This window comes from Podarcis raffonei, chromosome 13 (genome assembly GCF_027172205.1).
Source record: "Podarcis raffonei isolate rPodRaf1 chromosome 13, rPodRaf1.pri, whole genome shotgun sequence".
In the NCBI taxonomy this organism is placed as follows: Eukaryota; Metazoa; Chordata; class Lepidosauria; order Squamata; family Lacertidae; genus Podarcis; species Podarcis raffonei.
The window spans coordinates 54,850,187-54,878,133 of NC_070614.1; the positions used below are offsets into that span (position 1 = coordinate 54,850,187).

The window sequence follows — 27,947 nt, forward strand, 5'->3', positions numbered from 1 at the left end:
CCTTTTCTTTTATTACAATCAAGCGGCGTATATAGGTTTTGTGAAAGGAATAAAGTAAGAAATGAACGAGGCAGCAGCAGCCCCGCTCCCGACTCACTCATGAACCAGGGTTCAAAATTATTCCACTGCAAACAAGAAAAGACCCGGGCTTCTGGATCCTGTGTCCAGTTCTGGGGGCCCCAATTTAAGGAGGATACGGACAAGCTGGAAGGTGTGCAGAGGAGGGAGCCCAAGAGGATTAAGGGTGTGGAAACCAAGCCTGATGAGGAATGGTTGAAGGACCTGGGGATGTTTAGCCTGGAAAAGAGGAGACTGGGAGGAAATAGGAGAAGAGGGAACAAGCTTGTTTTCTGCTGCTCTGGAGGGCAGGACTCGAACCCATGGCTTCAAATAACAAGAAAGGAGATTACTATGAAACACGAGGAAGGACTTTCTGATTGCAAGAGCTGTTTGACATTGAAACAGATGACCTTGGAGGTTTTTGAAGAGACGCTGGACGGACACCTGTCAATGGTGCTTGAGGTGCGATTCCTGCGTTGCACAGGGTTGGGCTGGATGACCCCTGGGGGCCCCTTCCAATTCTATTATTCTATCCAGAGGTGGCCGTAGATGGAAAGACAGGACACATGAGGCATTTGCCAGGATGTTTCAGAAGCCAACTCAGAAAGGGTGTGTGTGTGTGTGTGTGTTTCAAAATAGCACAACACTGGTCACATTATCTTTTATCGGGCCTCTGCAAACATGCGCAGACTTTGCAATCGCACACAACCGGGTCTACTTTGCAGAGACAGCTCATTATGTCTCCATCTGGGTTTGGTGAGGGCGGACCTTCCGAGAACCTCAGAAAAAACCCCTGTTCAGACCTGCTTGTTGGGGTGCAGGACACAAAATTCAGGTCAAGCAGCTGGGAGACCCCAGAGGTCCCCTGGAGCCACAGAGAGGAGCTCCCTGTGCCACACACACCCCGGGGCTGATTCATGCGCAGTGCTCCTACTTCTGGAGCTCCTCTCCCGGGAAGGGGTTGCTTGGCGCGGCGTTGAGTTGCCCCATGGCGAAGATGGCGAGGGTTCCGATGGCGAAGAGGGCCATGGCTGCCCAGAAGCACATCTTGTCAATCACTTTCCCGATCAGCACCCAGTTCTCCATCTCCTGCAGGGAGAGAGCAGCAAGTGTGGGGGTCAGAGCTCTCCCTGTGGAGGGGGGCAGGCCCCGAAGGTGGGGGGGCGGGCAGGAGAGAGATTTTGGGGTGCCTCCAATCCCCTAATAGGGACGCGGGTGGTGCTGTGGGTTAAACCACAGAGCCTAGGGCCTGCCGATAGGAAGATCAGCGGTTCGAATTCCCACGACGGGGTGAGCTCCCGTGGCTCGGTCCCTGCTCCTGCCAACCTAGCAGTTCAAAAGCACGTCAAAGTGCAAGTAGATAAAGAGGTACTGCTCTGGCGGGAAGGTAAACGGTGTTTTCTGGTTCTCCAGAAGCGGCTTAGTCCTGCTGGCCACATGACCCAGAAGCTGTACGCCGGCTTCCTCAGCCAGTAAGGCGAGATGAGCGCCGCAACTCCAGAGTCGGCCACGACTGGACCTAATGGTCAGGGGTCCCTTTACCTTTACAGTACAGTGGTGGATCACTGTGGGCAGGTCAGGGCAGGAAAGGTAAGGGACCAACTGCTTAATACGGTGGAGATGGGAAAATGCCACCTTTGCTGCGGCTGCAACCTGTGCCTCCATGGAAAGGGAGGCGTCGAAGGTTACACCCAAACTCTTGACGGAAGGCGCTGGCACTAATTGCAACCCTGCAAGAGATGGGAGTTGCCCCCCCAATCCCAAACATATTTTTTAGAAGGAAAAAAAGCACTTTGCATAGGGTTACCCCAACCCCCCCACTGTGCTCACAAGAACCCTGTGAGGAAGGTGAGTTCAGGAGGCAGCGACTGGGCCAAGGTCACGCGTAACAGCCTCCCTAGCCAAGCAAGTGGCAGAATTCGAACCCTGGTCTCTCCCAGGTCCTCTCCCAAGAACGTCCGCGGGGTGGGGGGTTTGGAGGAAAGACGGGGGCTCACCGCACTGTCCGCGCTCTGTTCCCTGGTGCTCTCGGCAATGAAGTTGCAGGCGTCCACACATCCCTTGATTTCGGGGGCTAGACTTGCCAGGTTCTTGTAAAGGGTGCTGGTCCCCCCCACGTCCAGGCCGTCTGTGGGGGGGGGGGGGAGAGGAATAAAACCTTAAGAGCTTGCCAAACTTGGCGACGCACAAATTTGCACACTCATGCACATCTCACAACAACTCCTTCACCGAAGAAAGATGTTGCACACCAGGTTGACAACCTTAAACTACAAGGCTGAATTCTGGACACAATGGAATTTGGGTTACCATCAAAGATGCGGGAGGAAAGGATTACTAATAGGACATTTTATCATATGTGGTGGGATTGTAATGCAATTTTTAAAAAATGGGGAAATGATATATAATGAATTGAAGAAAATGTTCCACTTGTTAAAAAACCGGAAGCATTTCTGTTTGGGATCGTAGGGAAAGACCTGCCAGAAAAACTGAAAAAACATCTTCATGTCTGCGACAATGGCCGCAAGAGTCCTATTGCACAAGGATGGAAGACTGAAGAAATTCCAACTAAAGAATCATGGCAAGAAAAATTGATGGACTATGCAGAGCTGGCAAAATTGACAAGGGTAACTGACTTTAAAGATGAATGGGAACCTATTACAAAGTATTTGAAGATGCAACAAAGTGAATTGGACTCCTTGGCAGGTTTTGAATAAACACAAACTTTTTATCGACAATAATCAGTTAAGCAATTTAAGGATTTATACGTTTTTGTAACATGCAGAGAACAGTATACACAGAGAAACCAAAGATTGGAACTGAAGGAAGTCGGGGGGGCGGTTGTTTGAGAGGGAGGAAAATGGGGGGGTGAATTAAGGATGACATTATTTTTGGATAATATGTTTTGTTTAAATCTTTAATAAATTATACAAAAATTAATAATAATAGGACCCGCAAAGGGGAGGGTGGAAGTCCAGGAGATTCCTAGGTTTTTATGATTCGTGTTGGATACATCTCTGTAAAGTTTTAATTTGGGAAACCAAAGAAATAAATTTAAAAAGAAAAAAATAGACAAGCTGGAAGATGGGCAGAGGAGGGCCTGGATCCGTTCGAGGGATGTTTAGCCTGGAGAAGGGGAGACTGAGAGAAGATATGGGAGCCATCTTCAAATATCTGAATGGCCGTTCCATTGAAGAGGGAGGAAGCCCAGAAGCTTTTTGGCTTGGCTTGATGAGAAAGGAGATTAAGAAATCAGACCAAAGACTATTTTTGGACACCACAGCTGCTGCGAGGACTTTGTTGGCCCAAAACTGGAAATCACAAGAAATGCCTACTATTGTGGAGTGGAAGGCGGAAATGATGGATTGTGTGGAGTTAGCCAAACTGACCGGCAGGATTCGGGATCAGAAATTCCAGGACAATCGGAGTAAATTTATTGTATACTTAAAGGATAACTGTAAAAATTTAAAGACACTAGCAGGACTGACGTAATCCCTATGATGTAGATAAGATGTAAAAAGTTAAAATACGCGACTGGGTTTGATAAAGGGACACCAGCTGAAGGAAGGAGGGAAGTTGCAAGCTCGGCAGAGGAAAAAGGTTTATACAGGTGAAACTCAGAAAATTAGAATATCGTGGAAAAGTTCACTTATTAACAATCTCAGAAAATGACATGGCTCCCCAAATCTCTTTTCTGAGGAGAGCAGCTTTTGCATCTCATTTGGAAACCAAGGACCCAAAGTCTGGAGGAAGAACGGGGAGGCACACAATGCCAGATGCTTGAAGTCCAGTGTGAAGTTTCCTCAGTCTGTGCTGATTTGGGGAGCCATGTCGTCAGCTGGTGTTGGTCCACTGTGCTTCATTAAGTCCAGGGCCAACACAGCCGTCTACCAGATTTTGGAGCACTTCATGCTTCCTTCGGCAGACGAGCTTTATGGGGATGCTGACTTCATTTTCTAGCAGGACTTTGGCACCTGCCCACACTGCCAAAAGTACCAAAACCTGGTTCAATGCCCAAGGGATTACTGTGCTTGATTGGCCAACAAACTCGCCTGACCTGAACCCCATAGAGAATCTATGGGGCATTGCCAAGAGAAAGATGAGAGACATGAGACCGAGCAATGCAGAAGAGCTGAAGGTTGCTATTGAAGCTTCCTGGTCTCCCATAATACCTCAGCAGTGCCACAGGCTGATAGCACCCATGCTATGCTGCACTGAGGCAGTAATTGATGCAAAAGGGGCCCAAACCAAGTACTGAGTACATATGCATGCTTCTACTTCTCAGAGGTCCAATATTGCTCTATTTGCAGACCTTGGTTTGCTGATTTCCTTTAATATTCTAATTTTCTGAGATTGTTAATTTGGGGTTTTCATCAGCTGTACGCCATAATCATCACAATTATAACAAATAAAGGCTTGACGTATCTCGCTTTGCATGTCACGAGTCTATCTCATATATTAGCTTCACCTTTTAAGTTGAATTACTGAAATAAATGAACTTTTCCACGATATTCTAATTTTCCAAGTTTCACCTGTATGTTGATTAATGTACTGTAAGAATGATTGTTTAAAGTAAATAATAAAAAATTATTGGGGAAAATAAATAAATGAAGAGGGAGCAAGCCTGCTGCTCCAGAGGGAAGGATTCGAACCCAGGGCTTCTAGTGATTCCAACTAAACTAACTTTTTGACAGTAAGAGCCATTCGACAGAGAAACGGATTTCCCGGGACTCTCCTTCCTTACAGGCTTTAAAACATAATCTGCGGGGGGGACGGGGACCTGTCGGGGATGCTTTAGCAGACATCTCTGAGGCGGGTTGGAGTAGATGACCCTTGAGGTCCCCTTGTGCGATTCTAGGAGAGCTGGAGTGTCTCCACCAGCAGCCCTTTGCCCCCTTCCTGCCCACCCGCGACCCCCAGATCCCTCCCCGGGGGGACTCACAAGCCGTGCTGTATCCTGGCACCCTCTGGAGCCCGTGGCGCTTTCCCTGGCGCTCAAAGAGGATCTCGCTTCGAGGCTTCTTCAAGATATACTCCTCCGCCTTCAGGATCACCCCGAAGGAGCTGCGCCGTCGAGGGCGGGGGGCGTCCCAGGGGTCTTCTTCCGCCGGCTCCAAGCTGGAGCCCAGGTAGCGTGGAAGGAGCTCCAAGAAGACCTGAGTTGTGGTGAGACAGGAGACGGGGGGCCGTTCGCAAAGCACCTTCTCTTAGGACCTGTTTGGACCTGTCGGTTCCAAACTCAACTTCAACTATCCTGTAAATTTTTGGGGGTGTGGGGGGGGCTTATTTCTTGCCATTTTTTCCCCGCGAGGTGAAGGCAGCCCTGTTTAAAGGTAAAGGGACCCCTGACCATTAGGTCCAGTCGTGGCCGACACTGGGGTTGTGGCGCTCATCTCGCTTTACTGGCCGAGGGAGCCGGCGTACAGCTTCCGGGTCATGTGGCCAGCAGGACTAAGCCGCTTCTGGCAAACCAGAGCAGCGCACGGAAACACCGTTTTCCTTCCCGCCGGAGTGGTACCTATTTATCTACTTGCACTTTGACGTGCTTTCAAAGGAGCAGGGACCGAGCAACGGGAGCTCACCCTGTCGCGGGGATTCGAACCGGCGACCTTCTGATCGGCAAGTCCTAGGCTCTGTGGTTTAACCCACAGTGCCACCCGTGTCCCTTCAGCCCTGTTTAGGGAAACTTTTAATGTTTAACAGACCACTGTATTTTAATACTTAGTTGGAAGCTGCCCAGAGTGGCTGGGGAGACCCAGCCAGATGGGCGGCGTAGAAATAATAAATTATTATCATTATTCTTCAAATTATGTTTTGGGCTGCGAGGAACTCAAACCAGCTATCGTTTTCGTGGCTGGACGACACTGAGCTCAGTTTGTCGAAGAAGCACGCTGCTTTTTGAAAAGCCAAATAGTTTTCATGTTCCCTCTAAGCAGGATGTCCTGGGTTCAAATTACAACAGCCGGTCTGGGAACGACTCCGGAGTCCCCAACCCCAGAGACGAAAGTTGGGGACCAGAGCCTGCAGGGGTTCCAGTTGAGAAATCCCGAGCCCTTCCCAATTGGGGACTTTTTGGCAGGACCCCCCCCAAAAAAAACTTTATAAACGCCCTTGCATGGGCTGGGTTTGTGCAGGATTGTCCCTGATTTGAGTGGGGCTGGCTTCACCAGCCTCCTTGGGCAAATGGCAGAAGCTGCACCCCCCAGCCCCCCCCATCCTCACGTGCTTCAGCCGCTGCGACATGGTGTGGGTGCTGGGGCTGCGCAGGGAGACGTTGAGGACGATGACGCAGTTTGTGACAATCAGGGTGGCCACCACCATCACAAACAGCAGGTACCTGCCCAACAGAAGGACACAGGAAACTTGATTTAAGATCAGTGTTGTCGACACGGGCCGGCAGCAACAGCAACCGCCCAAGGTTTTAGGCAAAGGGTCTTTCTCCTTCCAGCTGGAGGTGTGGTGTGGGGTTCGAACCTCGTGCCTTCTGCATGCAAGGCAGGGGGGCTCTCTCGTTGAACCCTTCCCCTAAAAGCAATGCAAGATCTTAGTCCTCATGGAGGAATCGGGGGCTTTCTGCTTGCAAAGCGAAGCTCTGGCCCTTCCCAGATTGTGGGTCTGTGTTGTGGGGCTTCCAGGCCATCCTGAGCCCCCTCCCCTCCATAATCCACCCCACTAGGTCTAGTTGCCGCCTCTCCATGACACAAATTCCCACCCTGCTCCCCACATATGGGCAAACACTCTCCCGAGAACCCAGGAGTCCTGGGCTCTGCTGGCCAGGGGGGACGGCTCACTTTCCGATCAGGGGGACGCTGAGCGAGGTCTCCGGAACCTTCTGGGCGATGAGGAACAAGAAGACAGTCTGGGCCAGCAGGACAGAGATGCTGACGGTGATTTTCTGGCCTCCAGCTGCCCGGGAAGAAGGCAAGGGTCAGCAAGCAGTGTGAGGAAGCAGCAAAAAAGGCGAATGCGATTCTAGGCTGCGTCAGCAGAAGTCTTGTGTTCCGATCAAGAGAAGGAATAGCCCTGCTCTGTTCTGCCTTGGGCAGACCCTGTTGGGAGTCCTGCGTCCAATTTTGGGCACCACAATTTAAGGGGGATATTGACCAGCTGGGAGGTGTGACTGAGATGATCAAGGTGCCTGATGAGGAATGGTTGAAGGACCTGGCCATGTTTAGCCTGGAGAAGAGGAGACTGAGAGGAGAGATGACAGCCATCTTCAAATATCTCAAGGTCTGCTCCATTGAGGTCCCAGGCCACAGGGAGGTCAGACTGGCCTCGACCAGAGCCAGGGCCTTTTCGGCCGTGGCCCCGATCTGGTGGAACGCTCTGTCACAAGAGACTAGGGCCCTGCAGGACTTGACATCTTTCCGCAGGGCCTGCAAGACGGAGCTGTTCCACCAGGCCTTTGGCCAAGGCACAGCCCAATGGTTGCCATTAATTTGATTTTGAATTGATTTTAGAAGGAATTGATTTTAGAATGTATTTAAATTAATTGCTTGTGATTTTATGTAAATTGTGTTATTTTTACTGTTGTTAGCCGCTCTGAGCCCAGCTTCGGCTGGGAAGGGCGGGATATAAATAAATTATTATTGTTATTGTTATTGTTATTGTTATTGTTATTGTTACAGTCGTACCTCAGGTTATGTACTTAATTCGTTCTGGAGGTCCGTTCTTAACCTGAAAATGTTCTTAACCTGAAGCACCACTTTAGCTAATGGGGCCTCCTGCTGCTGACACACCGCCAGAGCACGATTTCTGTTCTCATCCTGAAGCAAAGTTCTTAACGAGGTACTATTTCTGGGTTAGTGGAGTCTGTAACCTGAAGCGCCTGTAACCTGAGGTACCACTGTATTATTAAGGATGGAGCAAGCTCGTTTTCTGCTGCTCTGGAGGGTAGGACTCGAACCCACGGCTTCAAGTTGCCGGGAAAGAGATTCCAACTAAACATTTGGAAGAACGTTCTGAGGACAGGAGCAATTCGACTGCTACCTTAAGCAGATATTGGAGAAGGCATTCTTTCAGCTGCGACTCCTGTATTTCGTGGGGCTGGACTAGATGGCCTTTGGGGGTCCCTTCCAACTCTCTCCTGCCCCTCTTCCCTCCCCGGAAGAGACTCACATTCGGCAGGCAGGAAGTAGACCAGGACCACCAGCGAGGAGATGAGGACGCAGGGGATGATGATGTTGATGATGTAGAAGAGGGGCTTGCGCTGGATGATGAGGTAGTAGCGCATCTCCGAGAAGCCGGGGGCCTCCACCCCGGAGACGGGGGCCAGGGCCTTGCGGGCCGGCCGGTGCTGAATGGCCCACTCCCCATTCTCTGGGGGGAGACAGAAGGGGGCATGGCAGTGGGGCTGAGAGAGGCAGAGGGTCGGGTGGGGGGCAAGCGAGGCCTCCAGCGTCTCTCCAGGACGGAAAGCAGGGTGGGGGGACTTCAGTTCTGGACTTGCTGCCCCCCTCCAGGGTTGCCCCCAGCACCCCCTTCCAAGGCTGACGCCGGTCCCCTACCTGTGAAAGCCTCTGGGTCAATCACAATCTCCTCCACGGGCTCCCCGGTCTGGTCGTCGCCCCCAAATGTAAGCACCACTTCCCTGGCGTTGTACGATTGGGACCTGACAAGAGATCAAGGGCGAAGCTGTGCTTTCGTGGCGTCTTGCATGAGCTTACTGTATTCTTATTATTATTTGGAGATAGTTTTTATTTGATTTTACAAATATAAGTTTGTATAAGTGTGTAAATATAAGTTTGTATAATAATAATAATAATAATGATGATGATAATAATAATAATAATTTACTATTTGTACCCTGCCCATCTGGCTGGGTTTCCCCAGCCACTCTGGGCGGCTTCCACAAAGACCGAAAATACAGTAATGCCTCAAACATTAAAAACCTCCCTGAACAGGGCTGCCTTCAGATGTCTTCTGAATGTCAGGTAGTTGTTTTTCTCTCTGACATCTGATGGGAGGGTGTTCCCCAGACTGGGTGCCACCACCGAAAAGCCCCTCTGCCTGGTTCCCTGTAGCTTCGCTTCTCGCAGGGAGGGAACCGCCAGAAGGCCCTCGGCGCTGGACCTCAGAGTCCTGGCAGAACGTTGGGGGTGGAGACGCTCCTTCAGGTACACTGAACTGAGTCCGTTTAGGGCTTTCAAGGTCAACACCAGCGCTTTGAATTGTGCTTGGAAATGTACTGGGAGCCAGTGTAGGTCTTTCAAGACCAGTGTTATGTGGTCTCCCAGTCCCCCGTCTAGCTGCCGCATTCTGAATTAATTGCAGTTTCTGGGTCACCTTCCAAGGTAGCCCCACGTGGAGCGCATTGCAGTAGTCCAAGCGGGAGATAACCAGAGCATGCACCATTCTGACGAGGCAGTCCACAGGCAGGGAGGGTCTCATCCTGCGTACCAGGTGGAGCTGGTAGACAGCTGCCCTGGATACAGAATTGACTATATCCCTATGGAGAGATATCTCTGAATCTCAGGACTTCCCCATCCCCTCCCCGGGTCCTAATAGTCAACATTTTCAACCGTATATTATTTCATAATCTATATATTTTGCATCTGTCGATATTGCCCATAGTATTTGTTACATATATAGAGAGATGGCTGTTTCCCCTGGGTTTTTCGTTACCTGCACAGGTGAGGTCACACGCCCACCTCTGGTCACATGTAGAGGAAGTTTGTCCCAGCCCAGGAGGACACAGGAAGTTCCGACTGGCTGGTCCAGACACCCCCTTTTTATGTCCACTCTAGGAATGTGTTGTATTTGACTGCTCTGTATTTCACATGCCACAGGGACTCTCAAAGGTCATCCAGCCCAACCCCGTACAATGCAGGAATCGCAGCTAAATCCATTTTCGGGTGATGCAGGTCCCAGCTGCCCCTTCTCCAGCCCCTGACCTGGAGTCCTTGGCAGCGTTTCCTGGGCGCGGGTCCAAGCGTGTGTTTCGAACCCCTCACCATGGGCTCCCCACCCCAGGCTCTCACCGGAAGACGAGGGAGCAGTTCTGCCAGTCGAAGGGGAAGAAGGTGACTTCGATGGCACAGGTGCTGCGGAAGATGGCTGGGGGCAGCCAGAAGATGGACCCCCCAGGGTAGATCAGGACGTTGCAGAAATAAGCCACCTGGAAATTCCCGTCGATGCTGGAGGGGGGCAGAGAGAGAGAAGGAAGGGGGCAGCAGGGGTTCGGAAGGCGAGGAAGGGCCAGATCTCCTTTTCCAAGCAAGTAGCCAATGGTCTCCGGCACACGCACACACACACACACACCCTGAGAATTCAGCCCCCCCCCAAAGACTCACTTGTTTGTGACTGGCTGTGGTGGTCTTTGTTTTCATGTGTGAGTGGGGGTGTGTGTGTGTTTTGGATCAGGTTAGCCATATTGATCTGCATGCCGTTGGTGGATTTTTGTCGTTGTCTTGTTGGGCTGTGTGTGTGATAAAGGGGAGCCATATAACGGGGTGAAGGCATCTTCTTCTATTTGTCCCTGTGTCAGTTTCAGTTTGGGATGCGGGTGGCGCTGTGGGTTAAACCACAGAGCCTAGGGCTTGCTGATCAGAAGGTCGGCAGTTCAAATCCCCGCAACGGGGTAAGCACCCGTTGCTCGGTCCCTGCTCCTGCTAACCTAGCAGTTTGAAAGCACGTCAAAGTGCAAGTAGATAAATAGGTACCGCTCCGGCGGGAAGGTAAACGGCGCTTCCATGCACTGCTCTGGTTTCGCCAGAAGCGGCTCAGTCATGCTGGCCACATGACCCGGAAGCTGTACGCCGGCTCCCTCGGCCAGTAAAGCGAGATGAGCGCCACAACCCCAGAGTCGGCCACGACTGGACCTAATGGTCAGGGGTCCCTTTACTTTTTACCAGTTTCAGTTTATTGGTTAGTTTTTCGAAGGAACACAAGTGAATAGCACAGAACCTGCACAAGCGACGCTGAAACAAAACCCCACGTATATTAAGTATAATAGAAACATCGCCACCTGACCCCCACGCCTTTCCCCTTCTTCTTCTGAATGTCTCCACAAATGAAACTGATCTGTAAAAAATGTTACCGGGGGGGGGGGGGGAGAGAGACATTGCACATACTTTTGTAAACTAAGAAAATCTTTAATATAAATACATTTTTTAAAAAAAGACTCACTTGTTTTCCAGCACGATGTCTGGAAGCCAGACCTTGTCCGCGGGGACCTGAAGCGCCGAGATGCCGCCATAGTCCTCGCTCTTGTATTCCAGCCGGTAATCGAACCATTGCTGAGATGATAGAAGCACAGGGCTGGAGGGTCAAAAGAGGGTCCCCAAAGGTCATCCATCCCAACCCCCTGCAATGCAGGAATCTCAGCTGAGGCATCCGTGGCAGGCGGCCCTCCAACCTCTGCTTAAAAACCTCCAAGGAGGGAGGTGCTGCCACCTTCCATCCCAGCGGCTTTTACTGCCAGAAAGTTCTTCCTGATGTCAAGCCGGAATCTGCTCCCCACCCCACGGGTTCTCTGGGGACCAGAAGCCCCAAATGCTCCTGCTGTCTAGGGGGAGAAGCAGCCTGGGACTTACATGTGTAATCCAGACGTTCGTGGTCAGGGTCTCCTCCTTCTCGTTCTGCAGAGAGAAAAGGGTGTGGGGTGAAATAAAACATTTAAGGTTATATATAATGTAATATAAATGTTCATTAATGTACCAACCAAGCGCATACATAGATGTGTGGACCACATGTCTGGAGCAGCACAGGAAAACAGCCCTGATACCGTTTGGACTCCCAAACTGAGCAAATGTTTTCTCTGCAAGGTCAAACTGGAAAAGCCTCCCCATTGTCTTTTCCTTCACAAATCCTGTCTTAAGGGTATGTCTGTGTATGAATAGGGTGAGCCTGTGACCTGGCTCAGGAACTAAGTATTTATCATTAATAATAATAATTTATTATTTATACCCCACCCATCTGGCTGGGCTTACCCAGCCACTCTGGGCGGCTTCCAAAAAAATATTAAAATACTGCAAAACATCAAACACCAAAAGCTTCCCTAAACAGGGCTGGCTTCAGATGTCTTCTAAAAGTCTGGTAGTTATTGTTCTCTTTGACATCTGATGGGAGGGCGTTCCACAGGGCGGGTGCCACTACCGAGAAGGCCCTGTGCCTGGTTCCCTGTAACTTGGTTTCTTGCAATGAGGGAACCGCCAGAAGGCCCTCGGCACTGGACCTCAGTGTCCGGGTAGAACGATGGGGGTGGAGACGCTCCTTCAGATATACTGGACCAAGGCCATTTAGGGCTTTAAAAGTCAGCACCAACACTTTGAATTGTGTTCGGAAACGTACTGGGAGCCAATGTAGGTCTTTCAAGACTGGTGTTATGTGGTCTCCGCGGCCGCTCCCAGTCACCAGGCTGGCTGCCGTGTTCTGGATTAGTTGTAGTTTCTGGGTCACCTTCAAAGGTAGCCCCACAGAGAGCGCATGGCAGTAGTCCAAGCATTACAAAAGACTGGCCAGGCTCCCCAGGGTATCCAATCAAGTGAGCATTAACAGGTAACCTGCCAGACAGGAGGTAAACAACGCACTCAGATTTCTGTTGTAGACCACCCCTTTCTGTGATGTAGGTATGATGTTTCTGGGGGTGGTCTTGGACTCCAGGGCGGGCAATTTAAAATGTCTATATAAGGGGGGGCACACCTTTGTTCAGGGTCCTCCTCCTTCTCCTGCGTGTGAAGGGGGCACCCTGTTGCAAGAGTTCAATAAAGATCAGGCTTACTAGCTGCTTTGCTTCTCAATATTCTCTGCTTGGCCTCTGTTCTTTTCTCTGATTGATGGAGAACCTACAAAGGACTCTCTAAGGGCTCTTGTGTCCCCCATAATGGAATAAGGGCAGATTTACGTTTGTTACAGGGGCCTTAGCTGCAATTCCTGCCCTGCAGGGGGTTGGTCTATTTTTTAAAAAATTGGTAAAGGTTTTAGATTTCATTTTGTAATGCATAGAAAACAGAGGGAACGGTCGTAACGACAGACGGAAATTGCATGGTGAAAAACTGTAAAATGCAGAAGGCGTGTGTTTGCACAGGGGTTCGAATCTCAGAGCCCAAGTGTGTGTGTAAAATTTATTTTCCATTTAATATTAGACATTCACATCATCATTATCCACTTTGCCACCCTGGCTCTTTAGAGCCTATCAACTTCCTTCCCTCCCGCCTCGTGGTTTTCAAAATTAACCTTTATATCATTGCATTTTATATGTTTTCCAGTTCTAATTGCACCCATTACAAAATGCTCAAAATTTAAATAAATATAGGAAGGTAGAAAAATTCTCATTGCAAGTCATCAGACAACCCTGCTAGCAGGGATGTTAATTGCTTCCAATAATCTTTCAGATATCATATAAATTTATTCCAGTCCTCTTGGATCTCAGAGATCAGAGTTATCTCTGACTGTCAGTCTAGTTCTAGACACGCCAGGTTGCCTTGAAAATGATGGTTCTCCTGTTTGTGTAATCAAGGAATGTCAAATCGTCTAAAAAGTCTCCGGAAGCGACCTGATAGAAAATGATGCCTGGTCTGCAGAAAACAGATAGAGAAAGAGTTTCCCTGCCTCTCTCATAACGCGAGAAGCCGTGGGCATCCCAGAAAGCTGGTTGTTGGAACAAAACATTTCTTCACGTAGCGCAGAATCGTTAAAGGAAAACGCCTCTGCTCACCTGGATTGTCAAACAAAGACTCCAGCCAAAATTATAGGAGCAAAACAGCAGCCAATAGGCCTGATCTTTATTGTTGCAACAAGACTTCAAACTACCACATGGAAGAAGCAGAAATAATCCCCGAACAAAAGATGACTCCCTTTATATATATATAAGTTCCCCATTTTACCCATGACAACCTTAGTAAAACATCATACATTTGTCATAACTATGTCACAAACTGGGAGAGGGGCCTTCTGGCAGAAACCTGAGTATCAGGTTTGCCCCCCGTTCACCAGTGGAACTCCCTGCCACAGGGGGCAGGGATGACCACTGTGGCGTTCCCAAAGCAAAGGAAGGGTTGGACTCTGATTAATAGAATACACATGAGGCTTGACCAGCAAGACTCTGGGAGGAGGTGCCAATAATAATCCCCTCTCCACCCCTCGGCCCAGGTCGTTTTATTCACAAAAGAACTTTTTACACAGTGTTTGTAAGAACCAATCATATTTCAAAAACCCCACGTGGGACAAAGTTAAAGATTAAAACTACAAAGAGCTATTTGAGCTTGCATAGTAGTCCAGTTCTAATGGGCCTTAGAAAGCACTGCTAATAACAAGGCCAGTGGAAGTGATGGTATTCCAGCTGAACTATTTAAAATTTTAAAAGATGATGCTGTTAAGGTGCTACACTCAATATGCCAGCAAATTTGGAAAACTCAGCAGTGGCCAGAAGATTGGAGAAGATCAGTCTACATCCCAATCCCAAAGAAGGGCAGTGCCAAAGAATGCTCCAACTACCACACAATTGCACTCATTTCACACGCTAGCAAGGTTATGCTTAAAATTCTACAAGGCAGGCTCAAGCAGTATGTGGACCGAGAACTCCCAGAAGTGCAAGCTGGATTTTGAAGGGGCAGAGGAACCAGAGACCAAATTGCAAACATGCGCTGGATTATGGAGAAAGCTAGAGAGTTCCAGAAAGACATCTACTTCTGCTTCATTGACTATGCAAAAGCCTTTGACTGTGTTGACCACAGCAAACTATGGCAAGTTCTTAAAGAAATGGGAGTGCCTGATCACCTCATCTGTCTCCTGAGAAATCTCTATGTGGGACAAGAAGCTACAGTTAGAACTGGATATGGAACAACTGATTGGTTCAAATTTGGGAAAGGAGTACGACAAGGCTGTATTTTGTCTCCCTGCTTATTTAATTTATATGCAGAATACATCATGCGAAAGGCTGGGCTGGATGAATCCCAAGCTGGAATTAAGATTGCCGGAAGAAATATCAACAACCTCAGATATGCAGATGACAGAACCTTGATGGCGGAAAGTGAGGAGGAATTAAAGAACCTTTTAATGAGGGTGAAAGAGGAGAGCGCAAAATATGGTCTGAAGCTCAACATCAAAAAAACGAAGATCATGGCCACTGGTCCCATCACCTCCTGGCAAATAGAAGGGGAAGAAATGGAGGCAGTGAGAGATTTTACTTTCTTGGGCTCCATGATCACTGCAGATGGTGACAGCAGTCACGAAATTAAAAGATGCCTGCTCCTTGGGAGAAAGGCAATGGCAAACCTTGACAGCATCTTAAAAAGAAGAGACATCACCTTGCCAACAAAGGTCCGTATAGTTAAAGCTCTGGTTTTCCCAGTAGTGATGTATGGAAGTGAGAGCTGGACCACAAAGAAGGCTGATCGCCGAAGAATGGATGCTTTTGAACTCTGATGCTGGAGGAGACTCTTGAGAGTCCCATGGACTGCAAGAAGATCAAACCTCTCCATTCAGAAGGAAATCAGCCCTGAGTGCTCACTGGAATGACGGATCCTGAAGCTGAGGCTCCAAGACTTTGGCCACCTCAGGAGAAGAGAAGACTCCCTGGAAAAGACCCTGATGTTGGGAAAGATGGAGGGCACAAGGAGAAGGGGGCGACAGAGGACGAGATGGTGGGACAGTGTTCTCGAAGCTACCAGCATGAGTCTGACCAAACTGCGGGAGGCAGTGGAAGACAGGAGGGCCTGGCGTGCTCTGGTCCAGGGAGTCACGAAGAGTTGCACACGACTAAATGACTAAACAACAACAACAACAAGTAGTCCAGAGTAAATAAAATAGGAAACAAGGAGGAATGCTTTTAGGAATCCCCAAAGGTCATAAACAGCAACTGGCCTGTCTTTTAGAATGCTTATACGTGCCTGTCAGGCGTAGAGAAAGCAAATGGCAGAAATGGAGAGGCTTGTGGGATTTGATCAGGAATTATTGTCAATGAATCAAACCCAGTCAACGCCATGCTTTCATCGCGGACACAATGGCTTGATGCATATTTTATAATTCCTCAGAGTAATCCCACCTGATCACTACAGACCATCAAACTGGATGGCTTTAAAAGAGGACAGGACAAATTCAGGGAGGGGGAAGAAAGTGATCCGAGTGACTCTGGATGGCAGCCCCTAAAAGCAGGATGGGGGGCTCGGGGGGGGGGTCTGGGGAGGGGAACACGCAGGCCAGCTTACCAGGGAGATGAGGTTGGTTAAGGTCATCTTGATGCTGACCTCCACCACGTCCCCCTCGTTGCGCACCGGCCGGGCCCCTTTGTCGTAGTTGTCGAAAAGGTGTTTGTAGAGGCGGAGGTCCTCGTTGGCCTCCAGCAGCCCTGGAGGATTGAACAGGATCGTAGAATTGTAAAGGGGGAAGGGGCTCCCAAGGGGTCATCTAGCCCAACCCCCTGAAACGCAGGAATCTCAGCTAGACCATACATGGCAGATGGCCGCCCAACCTCTGCTTAAAAACCTCCAAGGAAGGAGAGTCCGCCACCTTCCATCTCGCAGAAAGTTCTTCCTGGTGTTTAGTAAGAATCTTGTAGCTCGAAGCCACAGGTTCGAGTCCTGCCCTCCAGAGCAGGAGAAAAACAAACTTGCTCCCTCTTCCATGCGGCAGCCCTTCCAATATTTGAAGAGGGCTCTTGCATTTGGAATTGTGTGGAGGCATAATAATAATAATAATAATAATAATAATATTTATATCCTGCACATCTGGGGTATAAAGCCACTCTGGGCGGCTTCCAACAAAATATTAAAATACCGTAATGCATCAAACATTAAAAGCTTCCCTAAACAGGGAAAACAGAATATGAGCCAGTTGAGCCAGGAGAGCAAGAACTTAACCCTAAAACCATTTGGCCTCCCTGCTTTGCAGGGGGTTGGGATGGATGACCTTCAGAGGTCCCTTCCGATGGGACAATCCTGCTATTCCCCCCACCTTGCTTCAAATAGATACAAAACTGCCCCTTCCCTGCAAAACCTCCGCTCCCCCTTTATGCCTGACCCTCTTCTCCCCCCCCCCACCATGAAACCCCCATCCCTTTCTTACAGAAGGACCCCCAGCAGAGGAGAGCCCCCAGCCAGACTCTTCGCCCCATGGCTTCTCTCGCCTCAATGCCGGCTCCAGAGCACAGACTTTTTCCTGAGGTTATTTCGAGGTCGCTTTGGGCTCCCAAGGAAGGGTGTTCGCTTTCAGAGTTGCGCTCACTTCCTGCACCTGTCGGTGGATTATATGGCTGCTGCCGGACAGATCTCTGGGGCAGGGGAAGAAGGGGGATCAAGAAAGCTGAGCTCTCTGCCCTCCAGATACCTCCAATTTCTCCAGAAGAGTCAAAGGAGCCGGCTGCTTTGTAGATCCGCCCCGATGGAGTTGTGCGGGGAGGTTAGAAGCACCCCAGTCCTTCGCCCCTGCTGAAAGTTTCCTAATTCAGCCTCATCCCACCGGACCTGTGTTATCTGAGAACTCTGAGGGCTCCCTTGGACAAACAACAAGGACCCCAGCCAGGAAGACCAGAGCAAAACAGCAGCCAGTAGGCTTGGCCTTGATTGAAGACTGTCAGACAGGACTCCCACCTGCCACCAGGTGGAACAAGATGGAAGCCCCAAACAAAAGAGAACCCAAACTTTTATTAGCTCCTATCAGAAGGTCAGCGGTTCAAATCCCCGCGACTGGGGGTGAGCTCCTGTTGTTCGGTCCCTGCTCCTGCCCACCTAGCAGGTCAAAAGCACGTCAAAGTGCAAGTAGATAAATAGGTACCACTCCGGCGGGAAGGTAAATGGCGTTTCCATGCGATGCTCTGATTCACCAGAAGCGGCTTAGTCCCGCTGGCCACATGACCCGGATGCTGTACACCGGCTCCCTCAGCCAATAAAGCGAGATGAGGGCCGCAACCCCAGAGTCAGCCACGATTGGACCTAACAGTCAGGGGTCCCTTTACCTTTAATCCCCATGATACACCACCCCAAACTACATCACTCATACATCACGGTTACATCATGGAAGGGGAGGTCTGGTGGCCGTAATCTGAGCATCCTGGACCCTGCCCCATGGTTCCCCTTGCCCTCCACCAAACACCCATCAAGTGGAACAAAAGAGATATTTACATTTCCCTCTTTCCCAGCCAAGTTCGTCCCACCCTTTTGTCTTCATCTGGGTTTGTTATTCTGGAATGGCTACCTGTCTGGCACTCAGGTATCAGGAGGCCAGGAATTATCCCTCAGGCAGAGGGGCTGCTGAGGAGCTGAGCTCACATGTCTAGATGAATTTCTGAAGTTTCCCAGTGAGCCAGTACAGAGATACATCTATCAGTGAATTCTTACATTTGGTATCGTGCAGCAAAGGCCCTTTGAATAGATAGGAAGAAACTGTGACCAAGTGTTTTGTGGGGACAAGTCACAAAAGTCACAAAAGCGATGGTGCTGATTTAGGTAGTGGGCTGCAGGTGCATGATATCTGCTGGAGGGGAAACCCCCCCCAACCTATACATAAATTCCTGCAACACCTGCTCAGGCTTAGGGAAGCCTGTGGTTCCTGCACTGTCAGGGGTTGGTCTGGATGACCCCCGGGAGTCCCTTGCAACTTCGCAGCTCTAGGATTCTATGAAATCCAGCTGGCAGCCCTGTCCCATAATCCCAGGTGGTCAGGGAAGCACACTCTGCATATTCTCAGAGGCACTCTTGTCCTGGCCCCCAGCTCTCCCATTTATTCCATTGCTGAGTTCTTTTCCCTATGATCCCAGGGGTCCTGACTAACCCTATACCCCCCCAATTTGGAGAAGGCCGTAGCTCTGTGGCACCTGCTTGGCATGCAGAAGGTTGTGGGTTCGAACCCTGGTGCCTCCAACCCATCCCTGAAACCCTGGAGAGAGGCTGCCGGTCAGAGTAGCCAATCCTGAGCTCATTGGGCCAAAAGTGCGAGGCAACTTTTAACCCCCAGACAACCCAAGAAGCCTTGCTTCCCCCCTCCACTCGATTCCCCTCCCCTCTCAGAGGACCCAGGAGTCCGGGCTGCCTTCCAAGGGACCCCTCCCCCCCCCCGGTCTCCTCCTTGCACACAGATCCGTCTGGTCCTCACAGATAAAATGTGAAGCCTCTTCCTGGATCTAATAATAAATCGCCCATTCTTAGCCCCGGATATAAAGGGCAGTGGTGGCTGGGTCTGAGTTGCAGCTGCTTCTGGGGCTGAGGCCCATCTCTTCAGAGGCCCCATAGAATCAGGGAATTGTAGCGTTGGAAGGGACCTGCAAGGCTCATCTAGCCAAGCCCCGGGAACACAGAGAGACCACCTTCAAGGCTACCCCCACATAAACACTACTAGCCATTTCCCCTCAGCCTTTTAAACCATCCCAGCTCCAAGGGCCTTCTGGCAGTTCCCTCCCTGCAAAAAGCCAAGTTACAGGGAACCAGGCAGAGGGCCTTCTCGGTGGCGGCACCTGCCCTGTGGAACGCCCTCCCACCAGATGTCAAGGAAATAAACAACTATCTGTAACCTGGGTGTAACCTTCCAGGAAAGGGGCTCCTGGCGCTTTCAGATTAATAATACTATTGCGAATGCAGAAAGATCTACCAAAGCGTTAATAAGATTCTTCTATGGGAAAGGGGGCCAACACATACCGGCAGCCTCCCAGGTCTTTGCTGCCAAAATACTATCACAATTGTTATATGGATCTCAGATCTGCAGCTTTAAAAACCTTACTCTCTTAGAGGCATGTCTCTGTCAGGTCTTCAGGTACCCAAATACAGATGGTCTTTTACCCTCGCCAGATTCAACGTTCTCCCTTCTGCCTTACTTCAGGGCAGATTTGAGGGTAAACCATACACAGCACGGGTCTGCCCTTGTGGCTCGTTGGAAGTTGAAACTGTTTCACATGTACTATTACATTGTCGTTTTTATGAGGATATACGTTTGATTTTTATTACACCTGTTTTGCAAAAGTCCAGGAAAGAATCGGATCACCATAGTTTAAAATTACTGCTAGAGGACAAGAATCCCAATACTACATTAAGTGTAGCTAAATTCTGTGCGTCTGCAATCAATCGCAGGAAGCAAGTGGTATCACATAGTGACCAAACCCCTAAATGTTAACTACAGAGGGCACACTAATAATTAATTTTAATTTTTATATTTAAATCCTTGTTATATTCATATTGTCCTTTGTATTTCTGATATTTTTTATGATCTGTGATATTGTGTGTGTTGATGCTGGTCTGTGACCGTATTAATAAATTCATTCATTCAACAACTACCTGACTTTTAGAAGACATCTGAACGCAGCCCTGTTCAGGGAAGTTATTAATGACTGATGTTTTTATGTATTTTTAATATTTTGTCGGAATCCGCCCAGAGTGGCTGGGGAAACCCAGCCAGATGGGCGGGGTATAAATAATAAATGAGGATGATGATGATTTTTAAGATAGCATGAGAAATCCTAATAAAAAATCAGCCAAAGGGGTAGAAATGTGGGAATGTTGAGGAAAGCAGGAGAGGATATATGGATTAAATATTATCCCTCCTCACTCATTGAGTGAGCGAGGAGCAGAGCACATTTCCTTGCACTTTTGCTGGAAGCAAGTTGATGGATTTGTTAGAATCATTTACGGTAAGTTGAGCAATGCAGTCTGGCTTGTCCATCTGGCTTGTTGCTGGCAAATTTCCCCGTTTAATTCCCTCCTCAAAATAATAACAACACAACAGTCTTGTTCAAAAGCAAGAGTAAAATTTACTTGCATTCAGTTCACAGCAGTAAATCTGAAAGGCAAGCTTTGTCTTGTGGTTCCAGTTAAATCTGCAGAGAAAAGAAGTCTGAGCCAAGCCTAAGACGTTCTCCCTCGTGACTTCCAGACTCTGTGAGGATGAGCCGTGTGCTGTTCGCAAGAGAGCAAAAGTGAGGTGGACGTGTTTTGCAGGATCTGCCGGGGCCACGCCCCTCTACCTGGACACGCCCAGGGGGAGGAGCCTCCAGACCAGGTGCGTCAGGAAGTCTTCCTGGCTGGAGCCAAACTATCCTGGGTGTCCCCTCTGGGCTAGAGGAAATCAGTGATGATACACCCCACATACAATACAACTTTCACTTATATAGACAATTTTTATTCAGCCACCCAGAGTCCCAGCTTGACATGAAGGTTCTGCAAACTCTCCTTTGGTAGGTGGTTCGTCAGGATGTCTGCATTCATCTCTCTGGCATGGCAGTAAGACAGCTCCACAAGTCCATCTTGGACAGCCTTGCAAACACCTGGCGTGGAATTTCTCGCTCTGGGACAGCTTTAGGCAACTTTGGTTTTCCCCCATCAGGCAGACAGGTTCCTTTCTCACCAACCCAAAGTTCTTGGTTAATTGATGTAGCCAGGCCAACTCTCTGCACACTTCGGTGGCCGCAATGTATTCAGACTCTGTGGAAGAGAACACTATACAATTCTGTATAGTAAAATGGGACCATTTCCAAACCTAAACACATATCCACCTGTGGAATTATAATCAGTCGTGCATCCAGCCCAATCTGCATCAGTAAAACCAATCATTTCAGGATTACTAACAGCTGGCAGTCTTAATTTACAGTTTATTATACCCCGTAGATAGCGAACCAATCTTTTCACACCCACCCAGTCATATTCAGTGGGAACATTTACCTTTCTACTCAGAATTCCCACTGCATTGGCTAAGTCACGTCTACATGTCGTAGTAACAAGATACAAAAGCTTTCCGATCGCTGACCTCTACTCATTGTTGTGCGGCAACAGCTTTGAGTCATCTCGATTCTTTAAAAAGTCAGAAGTCATGGCTGTGGGAACCGGGTGTGGTTCTTCTGCCTGCCTGCTCTGGATCAGTTCAGAAATTGTCTGCTTTTGGCTAAGAAGAAATGAACCGCCTTATTCTCTTTTGTTACGGTAAAATCTGGGTGCGAGGCTGCTCTGCCACCCAGCTCGTCGGACTAAGTCTGCAGGTCCCTGCGGAGGAAATTAAGCTCAGCCGGAGACAGGAGCAAACGGCAGAAGATCCAAGTTTATTGTGCAACAGGTTCAAGGCGAGATTGAACAGCCAGAAAGGGGTGACATGAACTTTTGAAACTTCCCTCCATGTCCCAGAATACAGTGCAAAAAACATCCCAGTTACATCATGAATACATTAAGAGGTTGGGTTACACAGATTACATCATGAATACATTAAGGAGAGGTTGGGTTACACCGGATTAACATACGGAGGAGGGAGGGGGGAATATGCAGAGCTGGAGATATGCGCAGATAAGCGCTTCCTGAGTGCCGGTGATGGGAAGACAATGGTCCATGTATGCATAGTCTGCCACCTGGCATTGCCCGGAGGAAAGGCTTGGCAGAGTGATTTGACAGGATTAGGGTCTTGACACCTTGCTTGAGGGATTATGGAGGACAGGGGAGGTGTCATGGAGTCCTAGAGAAATTGAGCAAATTGGCACGTTGATTTTCTATGAATTTTATAGATTTTAGTCCCTTTTGACATTGACAATTGGAAATAAATGGATATATTGTAGCGAAGAAGAAGGTGAAGAAGACATGCCCCCCCTTCCGTATCATCTTTCCACTCAAATTCCAAGGTAGAACTGGATCTTTCCCAGTTCCTTGACCTCAACATCCTTCCTTAAGTGTTTTACAACCTGCGCACGGTCTCTGTCATTTACTGTGGCAATAATCAAATCATCAACGAAAGCAAGAACATAAGAAATTTATCCATTATTCAACTTTGTGTACAAAGGCAGATCTGGACATTGCAAGGTTAGGGAGGGAAAGTACACAAGATCTTGGACTTCTTCTGATTCCTCAGAAAAATCCACAACACTGTTTCTTGTGTCAGCTTTGTTGTGTTCATCAAAATAAGCTGCATGTCATCCACTTACTTCGCCTGTTTGTAAGTCCATTATTCTGTATTCTTTTCCTCCAGAGGCGTATCCCACAAGAATACCTGCTTGCGCTCTGGAGTCAAGCTAGTGTCTATGTTTCCTGGGAACATGCTAGACTTCCAAATGTGTGACAGGCTGGGAATTTTCCCACGGCAAAGTTCAAAAGGTGTACGTTCGGCTCCCTTTGTTGGCAGTCTGTTTTGGAGAGAGATCGCAGTTCCTGCTGCATCTCCCCACATGTTTTGAACATGCATCCTTGAACATGCACCTCCATGACGGATCTGAACTTTCTTTCAGCTATTGAGCTTTGTTGTGGGGTGTAAGGAACAGTGGCTACATGTTCAATTCCTTCCTCTTCCAGGAGAGATTGCATGTCACGTGAGCAATACTCACCCCCATTATCAGGCATTAGCATAGCCGGTGCTCTATGGAATTCGTTCTCCACCATGGCAAGGTAGTTCTCCAACATTTCCTGCATTTCACTCTTTTCTTTGAGGAAATATGCTACGCAGTTCATTGAAAAGTCATAGAGAAAAATTAGAAGATATCTGTTCTTCCCCAGTGATGGAACATTCATTGGCTCACACAAGTCACTGCGGACTATAGTTCTAGCACTCTGGTGCTTTTCTGTTTGGTGCAAGGAGGAAATAAAAGTTTCACAGCTTTCTCAGTGACACAACTTACACATTTTGTTGGTGCAGAGTTGTTCTGTGTTACCTGCAGTCCCCTCGCAAGCTCATTCTTTTGGAGGTCCAGTATGCTGTTGGTGTCTCTGTGTCCAAGTCTTCTGTGCCAGAGTTCGAAGGTCCGCCTCATCCTTTTGGTTTGAGCGCACCACTTTTGCAGACTGAAGTACTGAAAGATTAACCTCATATATACCATTTATTCGCTTGGCTTGGACCTCACCATTCTTAGTTACTTTGCATTCTCAGTTTCCAAATACTACTTGAAAAACTTTTCTGTCCTTCTATTGTGGGTACAGAAATTCACAAGAATAATAAAAAATTGTTTTCATATGCGATAACTGCAGCAAGGATACTATTAGCCCAAAGATGGAAACAAGAAGAAATTTCAACTAAAGAAGAGTGGAAAGAGAAACTGATGAACTATGCTGAGATAGCGAGGCTAACAGGGAAAATTCGGAACAAGCAGGACCAGAATTTCCTAAAGGAATGGAAGAAGTTTTTGATATATTTGGAAAGCAATTGTAACCAATTGACAATTGTAACCAATCGCTTGTAGGGTTAGAAGAAGTTTTGTAAGGAGTCATTTATTAATTATTGTGAAAAGAATTAAGAATAGATGTATTGGAAATTTGAGTTTATAGCAATAATTATAGCAACAAAATGCATAGTTTAGAAAACCAGCAGTCGAGGTTGAAGGAAGTCTTAGGCTGCAATAGCCAAAAATTTCAAAATGACATTTAAAAGGATGTTATACTGGAAAATATGTGTAAAAACTAATTTAATTTTTTTTAAAAAAAGAAAGAAAACCTTTTCTGCCCAAAGTAGACACACTGAGCATATTACAATTCAGTTCTGGAACATAGGGAACGAATGTTGCCACCTGCAACTTCAATACCACCACCTTGTGATTTATCAATATTATTATAATCTTCAAAGAAGTCCTTGTTATATGAAAAATGGGACGTTGCCCCGCTAACTTGATTTGTTTTCGCGATTATTAGCAGTTAAGCACTTTTCTGGCAAAAGCAAGGACGCTGATAATTCCCCTTCTTTTCCTTTTCTTGCTTAAAAGGAAGGGGTTTTGGTGTTTTTGGAGTTCTGCAGTTCTTTGCAATGTGGCCTCCTTTGTGGCAATTAAAACACACAACTTTCTTAGGTGTGCCTTTGGCCTTTGCGTGATGTCTAGAGACATAATCGGAGTCACTGCTCCTTAGGTTTCGGACTGGAGATTCCTCTCTCCCTTGGCACTCCTGCCTCCAGTAGGCAATCACATCTTTAAAAGTCGATTGGCCTTTATCCTCCCTTAAGTAAGCAAATGTATCAAATTTGGGTCCTAGTGTTGCTAGGAAGCACGCAACCTTTTCGTCTTCATCAAATGGACGCCCAGTGAGTTGGATTTTCTGCAGTATAGCCGTAAATTCATTCACATGTTTTGAAAACTCTCCTTTAGAATTCATTCTAAGCTTTAAAAGATCACGTATTAATCTTCTCCATTGAGCACACTTACTGATGTTTCCAGACGAAAGCTCCAATTCACTCTTCACGCTGCCTCCATACATCCGCTCCAAATCATTTAAAATTTGTGCAGCATTGTCTCTACTGTCAATTAGCGACAAATGTTCGTCTTCAAGTCCATCTAATATGGTTACCTTGGCTTTGCTGTTTTGCGATTTCCACAACTTAATTCTAGCCAAATCTTCTTCACTCGTGCCAGTGGCCATAGGCATTTCAATTGCATCTAAATTCCCTTCCGCTTCAAGGATCACCATCAAACGCTTTTTCCAAATAACAAAATTGTGTTCATTTAACTTAGGCATTGCTCGGTATCCGTAACCGGAGAAAGCTGCACTCGCCATCTCAAAATCTGAAAAATATTCAAAATTTGAGAAAATTGTTGCAGGAATTTATGTATAGGTTGGGGGGGTTGCCCCTCCAGCGGATATCCTGCACATGCAGCCCACTACCAAAATCAGGACAATCACTTTTGTGACTTGTCCCCACAAAACACTTCATCACAGCTTCTTCCTGCCTATTCAAAGGGCCTTTGCTGCACGATACCAAATGTAAGAATTCACTGATCAATGGATCTTTGTACTGGCTCACTGGGAAAACTTCAGAAATTCACCTAGACCTGTGAGCTCAGCTCCTCAGCAGCCCCTCTGCCTGAGGGATAATCCCTGGCCTCCTGATACCTGAGTGCCAGACAGGTAGCCATTCCAGAAAGAACAAACCCAGATGAAGACAAAAGGGTTAACTTGGCTGGGAAACAGGGAAATGTAAATATCTCTTTTCTTACACTTGATGGGTGTTTGGTGGAGGGCAAGGAGAACCATGGGGCAGGGTCCAGGATGCTCAGATTACTGCCACCAGACCTCCCCTTTCGTGATGTAAACGTGATGTAGTTTTGGGGGGTGTAACATGGGCATTAGCAGCTAATAAAAGTTTGGGGTCTCTTTTGTTCGGGGCTTCCATCTTGTTCCACCTGGTGGCTGGTGGGAATCCTGTCACGACAGTCTTCAATCAAGACCAAGCCTACTGGCTGCTGTTTTGCTCTGGGATTCCTGGCTGGGGCCCTTGTTTTTTGTCCAAGGGAGCCCTCAGATTTCTCCGTTAACATTGTCAACATTCAAAATCAAAACCTCAAAACTCAAAGCAACTCTTCACTGCCTCAGCTACTACTGTGAACTCCAGGGAAGGCGCAAGGGTGCTTAATCCCCTCACACAATGGAACAATAGACCATGTGCTTACCAGGAAGTAGACAAAAATACTTTTCAGCTCAGGATCTCAATCCAGTGCCATCCACTCAAAAATACTCAAAAATACTCAACTCTGGGCCCCATAACCCTTTGTGGGAATGTTGAGGAAAGCAGGAGAGGATATATGGATTAAATATTATCCCTCCTCACCAACTGAGAGTGAGCAAGGAGCACAGCACATTTCCTTGCACTTTTGCTGGAAGCAAGTTGATGGATTCCTTGGAATCATTTAAGTTGAGCAATGCAGTCTGGCTTGTTGCTGGCAAATTTCCCGTTTTAATTCCCTCCTCAAAATAATAATAACAACACAACAGTCTTGTTCAAAAGCAAGAGTAAAGTTTACTTACATTCTGCTCACAGCAGTAAATCTGAAAGGCAGGATTTGTCTTGTGGTTCCAGTTAAATCTGCAGAGAAAAGAAGTCTGAGCTAAGCCTAAGACGTTCTCCCTTGTGACTTCCAGACTCTGTGAGGATGAGCCATGCGCTGCTGGCAAGAGAGCAAAAAAGAGGAGGATGCGTTTTGCAGGATCTGCCGGGGCCACGCCCCTCTACCTGGACACGCCCAGGGGGAGGAGCCTCCAGACCAGGTGTGTCAGGAAGTCCTCCTGGCTGGAGCCACACTCTCCTGGGTGTCCCCTCTGGGCAAGAGGAAATGGTGTCTTGGGCTGCATCAGTGATGATAACATCCCATAGGGTTACCATGCCTCGTTAGGGAAATGAAACACCTTCTCGGATAAATCCTATTTCTCCCGTATCTGGATTCTTAGCAGAAACTCGTGTCTTTTCTTGTTTGCAGCGGAATAATTCGGAACCCGGTAACTGGGAATCATGAGCGAGTCCGGAGCGGGGCTGCCGCTGCCTCGTTCATCTCTTACTTTTGTTGTTGTTGAGTCGTTTAGTTCGTGACCCCCTGGACCAGAGCACACCAGGCCCTCCTGTCTTCCACTGCCTCCCGCAGTTTGGTCAAACTCATGCTGGTCTCTTCGAGAACACTGTCCCCCCACCTCATCCTCTGTCGTCCCCTTCTCCTTGTGCCCTCCATCTTTCCCAGCATCAGGGTCTTTTCCAGGGAGTCTTCTCTTCTCATGAGGTGGCCAAAGTCTTGGAGCCTCAGCTTCACGATCTGTCCTTCCAGTGAGCACTCAGGGCTGATTTCCTTCAGAATGGATGCGTTTGATCTTCTTGCAGTCCATGGGACTCTCAAGAGTCTCCTCCAGCACCAGAATTCAAAAGCATCCATTCTTCGGCCATCAGCCTTCTTTATGGTCCAGCTCTCACTTCCATACATCACTACTGGGAAAACCATGGCTTTAACTATACGGACCTTTGTTGGCAAGGTGGTGTCTCTGCTTTTTAAGATGCTGTCTAGGCCTGTCATTGCCCTTCTCCCAAGAAGCAGGCGTCTTTTAATTTTGTGGCTGCTGTCACCATCTGCAGTGATCATGGAGCCCAAGAAAGTAAAATCTCCCACTGCCTCCATTTCTTCCCCTTCTATTTGCCAGGAGGTGATGGGACCAGTGGCCATGATCTTCGTTTTTTTGATGTTGAGCTTCAGACCATATTTTGCGCTCTCCTCTTTCACCCTCATTAAAAGGTTCTTTAATTCCTCCTCACTTTCTGCC

General features: G+C 48.1%; 1 protein-coding gene across 4 annotated transcripts; it reads right to left on the reverse strand.

Moving 5' to 3' along the window:
• Positions 1-856: 856 nt before the first annotated feature.
• CHRNE (cholinergic receptor nicotinic epsilon subunit) lies at positions 857-27,220 on the reverse strand. Of its 4 annotated transcripts, none has more exons than XM_053363131.1 (12): positions 26,673-27,220; positions 16,206-16,345; positions 11,592-11,636; positions 11,185-11,294; positions 10,038-10,193; positions 8,565-8,668; positions 8,176-8,376; positions 6,849-6,963; positions 6,280-6,394; positions 5,000-5,213; positions 2,058-2,188; positions 857-1,149 (listed from the first exon to the last, which is right to left on the reverse strand). In XM_053363131.1, the coding sequence occupies exons 2-12, from the start codon at positions 16,230-16,232 to the stop codon at positions 991-993; spliced, it is 1,377 nt and encodes a 458-aa protein (XP_053219106.1). In that variant the 5' UTR covers positions 16,233-16,345; positions 26,673-27,220; the 3' UTR covers positions 857-990. The 4 variants fall into 4 exon arrangements, with proteins under 4 accessions (XP_053219106.1, XP_053219107.1, XP_053219104.1 ...); XM_053363132.1 differs by lacking the exon at positions 26,673-27,220 and adding an exon at positions 17,323-17,433; XM_053363129.1 differs by lacking the exon at positions 26,673-27,220 and adding an exon at positions 17,062-17,286.
• Between the last annotated feature and the right edge of the window lie 727 nt (positions 27,221-27,947).

Bases quoted from the DNA above. Each gene is read 5' to 3' on its own strand.
- CHRNE (XM_053363129.1), bottom strand. From the start codon at position 17,110: ATGGGGCGAAGAGTCTGGCTGGGGGCTCTCCTCTGCTGGGGGTCCTTC. The intron at 16,346-17,061 runs GTAAGAAAGGGA...TCAATCCTCCAG, and splicing joins CCTCTGCTGGGGGTCCTTCT to GGCTGCTGGAGGCCAACGAG. The intron at 8,669-10,037 runs GTGAGAGCCTGG...ATCTCTTGTCAG, and splicing joins AACTGCTCCCTCGTCTTCCG to GTCCCAATCGTACAACGCCA.